The sequence below is a fragment of the Amblyomma americanum genome, chromosome 6 (assembly GCF_052857255.1).
Source record: "Amblyomma americanum isolate KBUSLIRL-KWMA chromosome 6, ASM5285725v1, whole genome shotgun sequence".
In the NCBI taxonomy this organism is placed as follows: domain Eukaryota; kingdom Metazoa; phylum Arthropoda; class Arachnida; order Ixodida; family Ixodidae; genus Amblyomma; species Amblyomma americanum.
This window is the reverse complement of record NC_135502.1, coordinates 12,753,915-12,764,407: the sequence shown is the minus strand read 5'-3', so window position 1 is coordinate 12,764,407 and position 10,493 is coordinate 12,753,915. Positions and strand designations below refer to the sequence as shown.

At 46.7% G+C, this 10,493-nt stretch overlaps 1 protein-coding gene across 1 annotated transcript in view; it reads right to left on the bottom strand.

Moving 5' to 3' along the window:
• Positions 1 to 7,199: 7,199 nt before the first annotated feature.
• The window catches only part of Pex19 (peroxisomal biogenesis factor 19), a 28,341-nt gene continuing 25,047 nt past the window's right edge, over positions 7,200 to 10,493 (bottom strand). The window contains 1 exon segment of the mRNA XM_077668582.1: positions 7,200 to 9,458. Within this exon segment, the coding sequence (XP_077524708.1) occupies positions 9,384 to 9,458 (75 nt within the window). The 3' untranslated portion in view covers positions 7,200 to 9,383.

Here is a 10,493-nt window from a genome sequence, read left to right as displayed (position 1 = left end):
TTGCTACGTGGTGCTCGAAGTAAAATACTGCTACCCATGTAGCAGAAAAAGGAAAAATCCATTAACCGAGTGTCGTTTCAATCTCCAATAGATTTACACCTTTGAACAAGTTTGGAAAAGGCTTTCTTAAATACAACTTCTTAGGTGTTAGAATATATTTTGGTGTTGACACTCATGATAATGATGACTGATCACCTGACGCGGCGGAGAATGTGCAGAGATTATGCTCACTCTCTAGTACATGCGCCAACCGCAGCGCCCCCATGCCAGTGCAGAAAAGTGGCCAATCACTTGCAGAGCGGCGAGTGCAGCGTGCCCGGCACGGTGCAGTTTTAGGCTGCATTTGTCTGCGTTTTGTGCTGGCAGAGGGCATCCTAATGAGTGAACGTTATGTTCTTTGCTTCTATGTTGCGGTAGGCACCATGCATGAACAAGTTCTGCTGAAACTAATCTTTTGCATAGCGGTTTGGAATCTCCTGCAGTGATCATTGTGCAAGCAACCGTGATAGCACGTTCCGAGCCCGTGGGCGGTCATCACTGGCTATGCGCCTGCTGGCTGTGATGTGTTGGTTTTGTTGCGGCACACCTACAAAGCCCAGCCGGGTCGAAAAACTGACTCCCTGTGATTATGGGCAATGCATACTTTGTACCGAACTGCAGTTCAGGCTAGCCGACTTGCATTGATCAAGTGCCGCTTTTGGACCTGTTTGGTTTGGTTTCAAGAGGTTTAACGTCCTAAAGCGACTCAGGCTATGAGGACACTGTAGGAGAGGGCTGCAGATAATTTAGACCACCTGGGGTTCCTTAACATGCACTGGTGTCGCAATGTACACGGGCCCGGGATTGAACCCACGTCTTTCGGGTCAGCAGCCGAGCACCATAACTGCTGAGCCACCGCAGCGGCTTTGCCCGGACCTGCCGAACAGGGCAGTCGCAAAAGCAGATAGGGTATTGCAACCAGGAGACCATGTCTGTTGTGTAGTTATCAGTTTGGGACTGTGTGTATGTGTTTCTGCGAAGTCTATGCAGTCATCGTCCAAGGAGACGGGCGCAGTGATTGAAAATTGTCCATAAAACTGCGACTAAATGTGTTTTGCACCTAATCTTTTAAACACACGAAATCACATCTCCCAGCAAGGCTGTTTGTTGTACTAAATTTGCTTGTTGCACAGAATCGCTATTCAGGCCGCATTGGATTAATAAATGAGAATTGCACAGTTTACCATCGCTAAGCTGCATGAGCAATACGAGGGAAGCCTTGCTTAGTACAACGGATTAATTCAGACCACCTGGGATTCTTTATTGTGCACTGACATCGCACAGCGCACGGGCACCTTTTGCGTTTCGACCCCACTGAAACGTGGTCACCGCAGCCAGGACTGAGCCAGTGTCTGCAGCACAACAGCCGAGTGCTCAGACCACTGAGCTATCCCGGGTTCTAAAGTATGGAGGTCATTGATGTCAGCAAATAAAACAACTGGTGCTACTGCCAACAGTAGTCTGTAGGCACAGTAGATAAGAGAAGTGTAGCACAGCAAAATGCAGTCTGCGATCTCATGGCCTCCAGCAGTTACGCGCAGTGCATTTTGCTGCCACAACACACGGTGGTATGAATCGCAGAAAATATGACGGAAACGTTTATAACAAATATGCAGGTACATAATTTGCACATTACTTTCAAAAGATCGCTGGAACATTTTACGGCATTACTAACCTTTTAAGTGTTTTTTTTTTAAATTTTTCTAACCTAAACTGCTTTTTTTACTGATTTCGAATGATATTGCAATAAAAAGCAACTACTCGATCTTGACAGAATAATTAAAACCATATGGTAAGTCAGATTAGCACAATAAAGTTTACTTATGAACACTGCATACGAAACCAGCTGCTTGCCAGTAATAAACAATAAAAAGAACAGAGAAAACAATCACAAATGTCTTATCATTTTCACTTGTGCGGGCTAACCAACAATTGGGTATTTCACTTGGGAAGCTTTCGGGACGCGATATAAATTTCAAGACAGGGAATCACAAGAGTGGCTTGTTGCAGCTCCTACATCAGAACTGAGTCTCTTTTCTCAACTTTTTCCCATTTTCTTCTCGCTTCCAACAGCAAATGAAGCATTTCTTGGTTGGCGCTGCTTTGGTTTGGCTTGGAGGGATACAGGCAGGAAAGTGCCACTCCTTGAGACGTACAGGATCAGGATCACCTATTCAGGAACAACTCAATATTGGGCGAGGCGGTAGTCAAGGTGGCCTATCTTCCTTCCATCTTTCTGGTACAAGACAAACGAGCGAAAAGTAACTTCATCAACCAGGTGGCAAAGTCTTCTTGTAGTATATTTTCTTTCATATTCTAAGGACAGAGTAGTTAGTTGGCCAGCATCTGATCCGACTTGTCCATATTACCCATCGTGTGGTTATAGTCACTCACTGTGCTTGGCTTCGCGACATCTCGCTCTTTCGAATCTCATAACCTCTCCATGCTTTAAGTGTACAATGTGCTCATGACAGACACTACTTTTTTGTCTCGCCATTGGAGAGCAACACATTTATTGTGCTGGTAAGCCTGTACCGCTCCTTTCTTGAGCTTCTGTGTTTGGAATTCTGGAGACATATCTTTTCTGTTCAGTCTCATACATCCGTGTGGTTCTGAATGAGAAGACCAACGAGGTCTGGTGAAGTATAGAATTTGTCTGTGGTCAGGCAGTAACATTTTCCTAGCAAGGGCTCAAGGAGCTTCATCACTACTTTGGTGCCCACTGGTGAATGATTTGCTGGGGTGCCCAGATTTGTGCCTTTTCCAGTATAGATCAGGATGCACCACACATATCCCAATGATGCCTCGCAGAGCATAAAAAATTTACACCCAAATCTTGCTTTTTTCAGCAGGATGTACTGCGCCCATCCTAGCCTGCCTTTGTAGAGCATCAGACTTTCGTCCATCGATATGTCTCGCTCTAGGATGTATGCCAAGCGGCAGTTCAACAGTCGATCCAAAAATGGCCATATCTTGCACAGCTTCAGCTCTGGGTGGCCACTAAGGTCGGTGATGCTGGCATTATCCTCAAAGTGCAGCTTTCGCACTATTAACAGAAACCAATTACATCTCATCACTTTTCCAAAATTGGTGTGAACAAACACTTGTTCTTGGACCAGTACCATACTTGTCGGGGCTAGCAAATAATTCCTTGCAATAGCAAGACTGCAAGGAATACCCACATCTCCTCCTTAGTCACTGGTATCCATGTTCTGAGGCAGGAGTGTTCACAGGGACAAACAGCTTTTCAGCACATAGCAATTGGTTTCATCGACCATCAATGAAATGAGCTCATCATCAAGAAACTGCTGTATGTGCTCAAGAAATTCATCTGGAGATGTCAAATTGAAAGGCTTCCCTGGAACAGCCAAAAATGCAAACCAAGGAGGCCTTGCCAGAGGATTGTTGACGTCAAGCTTCATCCATTTACGAGCACTCGCAATGTTCGCTTCAGAGCTGTCCTCATCGCCATCAGACGAATTGCTCACTTCAGCATAACGTCGATATCTAAATAATCTTTGTTGAGTTATGAAAGCAGGACCGTTGAGACGCCAACCGGACAGCTTTATTCCAGCCAGGCGAATCCCGGCACGAGCACGAGACGCCCGAGATGCGTGCCAGCCGCCGCGAGCCTCACGTGAGCGCGCCGCAGCGCAGCCAAGCCAAGCCATGCAGACAGCCTAGCCACTGCATGTGGCTACTGCCTAAAACATCTCCCCTGACAGAAAAGCAAACTCTTGGGAGGAATGACACAACGTCCACACCTGGTGTGCCGGTGGGAGACGTCAGCGCAGGTTGTTTGTGAATCTTCTTGAGAAATTGAAGTCCCAGGGAGACATTCCTCGCAGGAGGCGCAGGCAGGTTGTTTGTGAATCTTCTTGAGAAACTGAAGTCCCAGGGAGAGATTCGTCATATATGACGTCTTGGTTGTCTCTCTACCCTTCCACAGGCTTGAGAAAAGGGATAAGATGGGTTCGATTTGGCCGTATAGTGCCGTTCCCACTGTCAACTATATATGACCTAGGCTCGCTTGCGGGTGCCACTACGTTCCCTTTTCGCTTGAAGTCGGTAACCCAGACTTCATCTCCTTCCAGAATGGTCGGAAGTTGCTGTACGCCATGTCGTCTATCATAATCTCATCGCTGCTGTTCGCGGTATTGGGTTTCAAAATTCCGAAGTTTAGTGGCGTCTGGCAAACGGGGAACAAACCTTCCGGGAGTCAGAGGAATCTTTGTCCACAACCGCCTCCCCATCAATAGTTCAGAGGGGCTGTAGCCATTTTTCAATGGAGTTGACCTGTAGGACAAGAGGGTCAGGAATGGGTCTTGGGTCGTCTTCATTGAAGTTTTGATGATTTCCACCGCAGCCTCAGCAAGTCCATTGCTCTGAGGGTATTGTGGGCTTGATGTGACGTGGTTGAACCCGTATTCTTGAGCAAACTTAGCGAAGTCAGAGGACAAGAACTGCGGACCATTATCGGAGACCACCACTTCTGGAATGCCGTGCCGGGCGAAAATTTATTTGCAGTGATTGATCACTGTACTAGATGATAGCTTCTCTAGACGAGTCAGTTCCGGATATCTGGAGTAATAATCAGTCACTATTAACCACCAGTGGCTATTGAAGGGTGCTGACGAAGGTTAGCACCTGCAAGTCTCTGATGGTGGGCTTGCCGAGTAAGGGAGTGTGGACATCTTCCAGCACGTAGACATCTCGGAGTGGTGCTTCATGTCCACGCTAGGAGAGTTGAAGACGCGCTACGCCCTTGGCTGCGAGAGGTCTCCGATCAGGACCGTAGAGCTGCCGACGAGCTATGGACAACAGAGGCTGATGTCGGAGCATGCTGAAAGTCGTAGGTGGGAGGACAGATTTGTCAGCACCTATGTCGATCTTGAATTTGACAGGTTGGCCATGCATGCGGATGGTTGTCTCCCATGTCGACGTATCGAAGGACGAGACGGTTCCGAGAAATCCACCTTCGCTGTGGGTTCCAGATGCTTCAATGATGTCAACCCGGCGTGACATACAGACAGACGCGAAGGGGCCCTTCTTGTGGCAGCCCCTGCATGCCCGCATCCGCGCTGGGCACTGTGAACACGGATGTCGTTCTTTCCCACACCAACGACACAATGTCGGAACATTGTCAGCTGGACGCGGATGTGGCCTTGATTCAAAGTGCTCTCGATCGTCGCTGACGTGAGTAGCGTTCGTGGGGTGCCTGACTTGCTGCCTGCCTGATGTAACTTTGTTGACGGTCAGCGTTTCAAAGTGAAGCTCCGCTTGCTGCTGACGAACGCTTTCGACCTGCCTGATACTCTCGAGCGCCTTCTGAAGAGTAAGATCAGCGTTAAGTTGCAGTCTCACTGACAATTTCTGGTCTTGAATGCCGACGACCAGTCTGTCTCGAACCAGTTCCTCTCGGAGGGTGCCATACTCACAATGGTTAAAAAGCGTGTGAAGCGCAGTTACGAAGTCTTCCACAGATTCGCCGTCGCTTTAGGCCGTCGTTTTGGACCCTCGTGTTGAAGCGTGCCCATTCAAAAATGACATTGCGCCGAGGTATGAAGTAGCTGTCGAACTGCCTTGGGACGACTTCTAAGTTCAGAGCGTTCTCACCGGAGAGTTTGAAGGTTCCAAAGACGTCCTCGGCCTGGTCGCCCATCAAGTAAAGGAGTGTGTGGACTTTATATGACTCTGATTTGTCGCAGAGACGAGAAGCCGTGTAGAAACGCTCGAACCGCTTCCTCCATTTCGGTCAGTCGGCAAGAGTCGTGAAGCGAAAGGCCTCAGGCGGTTCAATGAGGAAGGACGCCATGTACTGGCCGCGTAGTCCAGGCCATAGAAGCTGCTGTGACGTGTGCCATCGTCAACGGGTATCCGAGTGAGAGGACGCAGCCCCGGCTGAGCTTACTGTGGGAATTCCGTTACTTCTGACACCACGCTGAGATGACGAAAGCAGGACCGTTGAGACGCCAACCGGACAGCTTTATTCCAGCCAGGCGGATCCCGGCACGAGCACAAGACACCCAAGACGCGTGCCAGCCACCGTGAGCCTCACCCGAGCGCGCCGCAGCGCAGCCAAGCCAAGCCACACAGACGGCCTAGCCACTGCATGTGGCTGCTGCCTACAACAATCTTCATTGGAAGAAGATGACAAATACGAAAAGCTTCTTTTTCGGGCTGACAGACCAGCAGTACATGCGTCGCCGCCACCAGATTCCATGTTTTCACACAAAAACCGCGCTCCTGCCGTAGAAGAAAATGAAATCACCAAGTAAGTGCTTCCATCCAGTGGCTGAAACCACATCTAAGCTGCAGACGAGCACTTCTCGTCCTGGACACTCAAGAGGAGAAACCATTCATGGAGGACGAGCAAAGCTCATCCAGAACAGTTTGGGGACGGCTTCGCTTGGTCAAGCTCTGATCGTCCGAAACAGTTATGGGGGCAACATAGCCACTTTAGCAGACGCAGTGCAATTTTCCGTACTGACATCCACCATGTCCAGTTTACAGCTTCAAGTATTATATCTTTTTGTGCACATGCCAGTATAGCTTTCCTTGAGATCGTCAGCAGCTCACCATCACCATCACCAGTGCTCGCGTAAAAGATGAGCTCAGAGGGACGAACACTACGGCTATTTTTGCAAATCATTTTTGCATCACTTAGCTAGAAGTGCATTGCACTAGCCACTAAAACACCGCACTGATGGCTTCCTTTTGCTCCCTGCGCGAGCGCGTATAGCGTCAGAGTTGTGCCACCAAGTACGAGAATGCGGGGCGGGGCGATTCCCAGCATTAGGGGAAGTACTTATGACGCAGGCAAATTGTGGAAACGCATTTGAGATTTTTGTGCCTATCAAAAAACCCACTTCAGCACTTAAAAAACAAGCAAGCGTACATGCCGTGGCACCGAACGATCTCTCAATACCTGCATTACGGCTGCCGCAGCTCGGCGACTATACAACCCTCCGTAGCATGGCGCCATCTGTCCGCGCTCAAGAAAAGCACAAGGAGCGGCAATAAGATCTGGTCGCACCCATGGGCGCAGTGTCAACACCCAAAAATATTGCACTGTGGCTTGAACACATATACAAGCCTTGCCATAATGGCTGTGTTATGGTCAGGGAAAATAACAGACATTGAAAAATGAAGGCAACAAAAGCATGAAAATATCTTCTTTACTTCTGTTGCAGTTTGATTATCTGTACTTGTCTTCTCTGTACAAAAAGAAAATGCACAAGGAGAGAAAAGGCGACTACTGCACTACACACTGTGCCATGACAACAAGGCCGCAATTCTGGCTAAAATCTGAATCCAAGCCCAACAGAACTGGCAGAGTTCTCACTTTTGGGCAGCAAAGACAAAAAAACATGTCACTCCCATCAGCGTGCGGTCATGAGCATAAAGATGATCCTTCATTTCAGAATGGGTAGTAATAAAACAACGGCTATTTCTTTCCATCAGGAAATTTCAAACCATAAGGAAGTTTCAAACAAAACATCAATATGCAGCCAGCCAATAGTTGCTAGTGTTGCTGCCAAGTAGACTGGCAGTTTACAAAGCTGGCAGCTTAGCTGGCCCCCTCATTTGAATCAGTATAGAAGATACAATTTTCCCACCAGATGAGTGCCATACCTTCGATGAAAGCAAATTATGAATGTTGTTAAGAACATAAATATGTTTGTTTTATTTAATTTACACGGCCATGACATTTTTGTGAGTATCATCAAGCAACGCAGCTTTCCCCACAATGTTGCTGCTGACACTAAACAAAGGATCATAGCTTTACACTCTTGGCAACAAGACTGTGTGGCACAACCCCAGTCTGGACAAAAAAGTAGATAGTGTTTACACTCAATGCTTGAAGCAAATACCTGCAGGAAGAATTAACTATTATAGCCACATCAAATGTGTTTGTATGCAAACTGAGTAACAGAGTACTACAATATGAAGACTAAAAGCTTCTGAACAACAGTCATGACGGCAGGCCCGATAAGAAGCCACAATGATAATTGGCATTGCTGCGCACAAAATAAGACAGGATGAAACATGTTTTTAACCATGCAAACCCAGGCATGGGGACTATTAAATGCTACCAGCACCTCCAGAAAGGCACACCAGCAGCTGCCGAAGAAAAAAGAAACAGCTGCCTACTAATTCCAAGAGATTCAACACTGAAGAGTGAGTTAAACTGACGAACTCTGTGACCACCGATCAGCAGACGAAAGCGGGCTGCCGAGTGTGATACTGAGCTTGATCACAAAACACCAAACTGGCAATGTTAACATTAAAAAATAAATAATGCAGTTTCTAATAATAAAAGCAAGCATCTACAATAACAAAATTATTTTTATCGCAGAAAAAATACAGCGAGCACATCTATAATGCTGCCAGAACACAGAAGAAGCAGCGCTTTACACTTAACTGCAGCAAACAAAACTGTGCCCGCACAGTCATGCCCCAAATTCTGCATTCCACATTGCTAGTGAGGTGATTCTACACAAGAAAAGATAACACTGTGCCAATTTCATTTTTCAGAGTGCTAAAAAACATTTGTGATGGTCTTAAAAAAGCACCGCAGCCATTTACCTGACGCCTTGCACCACTCTTGCACCAAAGCAAGCCCAAAAGCATAGCTTATTGCACAGCATGGCCACAAGAGTAGGCAGTACAAAAAGCGCTAGACTGCCCCCTTGGTTCCAAAAAGCGTCTCCTATCTTCAGAATGTCTGCCGATTCAATCGCATGGATCCAAAGTTAATGACTTTGAATAAGCATGAATGAAATTTTCCCGCTTTATATGTTTCAAAATACAGTAGCTAATTAAGAGAAATGTAAAAAATACCATCACAGACTGTAAGCCTAGAAATGCTCAGTGGAACCATTAAAGCCGAAACAAAACAGGTAACTGCAGTCAGAAGCGAGAATACAATTCAGCAATAACCTAACGATGAAGAAAGCCAATGCATGTGACTTGAATGGCATGGGCACTCGAACTGAGCTGTAGAACCTACACTAGAATGAAGGCAACAAAAGGGGTTGATGCACAAGAAATGCTGCCTTCCAATAAGAACTAATCTCTGGGATGCATGCCTCTCAGACTGACAACAATTGCACAACCAAACTATAACGTCGTCTCGGCCCTCTGGAGATGCCCGTGTAAAAACAAGCATGCCAACAGCTTGCCCACTTGCAACACCACCTCGCACAGTGTTCCAGAACTCCAAACACGGCCATGTAAATGTGACACAGTCCATTCAGCTAACCTCTCATTAATGGGCACAAGGCGTTGAACCGCTTGTCACATCTGTGGCAGAGAGTGTCCACGGTGTGGCCAATATTTCTTTACATTATAGCGCACTGCTCAGGCATTCCAGGGACACGCATGTTTCCATGCTCGTCCAAGCCGATGTCAGGCCCCTGCAGGGAGAAGAGGAGGGATTAGACTGACTCGCGAAAACTCCATCCAATTCTTGTTATTTGTAAAAGTCGATTCCATGTCTCTTTTTGGCTACATAGATGCTTCTCCTGCAACAAAGGACGCATTTATTGCCGAGAGAACTGCATTTAAGAAACTTCCAGCCAGTCGATTCAAGCCCGTGACGTTAATACCGAGAAGGGCATGTTGCCACTGCTTTGAAGTGAATGGCATTGTAGCCTAGCCTCTGGGATCTGTGCCCAAAAAACTATGTTGATGCACTGCAGTTTAGTAGCGAAACTAGCTGGTAATGGCGATGCCCGTATTTCTTTTTTTTTTTTGTCTTTGCTACCTTATAAAACCTCCCTTTTCAGTGACAGTGGTCGCCCGGTCATTAGAACATGGTAATCTATTGATGCAGGCCAACTTCAATTTGCCCTCATTGCCCCTTTAAACCCTTAAGGGCTCACTTAAAAAAAAAAGAATAAAGGTACCATAATGGCTCATTTTTTTTAATGATGTGAAATGCTTTAATAACTTGTTTAAAAAATATATATATCTGGAAAAATTTTACAGCAAAAAATAATGGTGTATTCATTATTATGCATTGCCCACTTTACTCATGGAACCCTAATTAATAGCAGTAGTGTACTGAATTGTTTTGAAATGCACTGTTCCTCCACCGATGCCATCCAAACTGCTACCATCAGTGTGGTAGTGCTCAAAACACAGCACTTTGCACAGGGCCTTCTCGTACCCCCTACACAAGACCAGGACTCGCTGTAGTCTGGAGTGGTGTAATTGTATTCTTTGCTTGAAGAATAAAACACCAAGTCAATATCCTCATCACTTGCACTATTATCACCTCACAGATAGTGATCCACCGCACTAGAATGCCGCATAGAAGATGCCATATTAGTTATAATGCGAGTGAAAATCTCATGCAAGCAGGGTGATGTCAGCCAAAGCACGCATCACCGCCGCTCCAGTCCACCAGTGCCTCAGCAACAAGGAACGTCTGCAGCCATCTAGTGCAA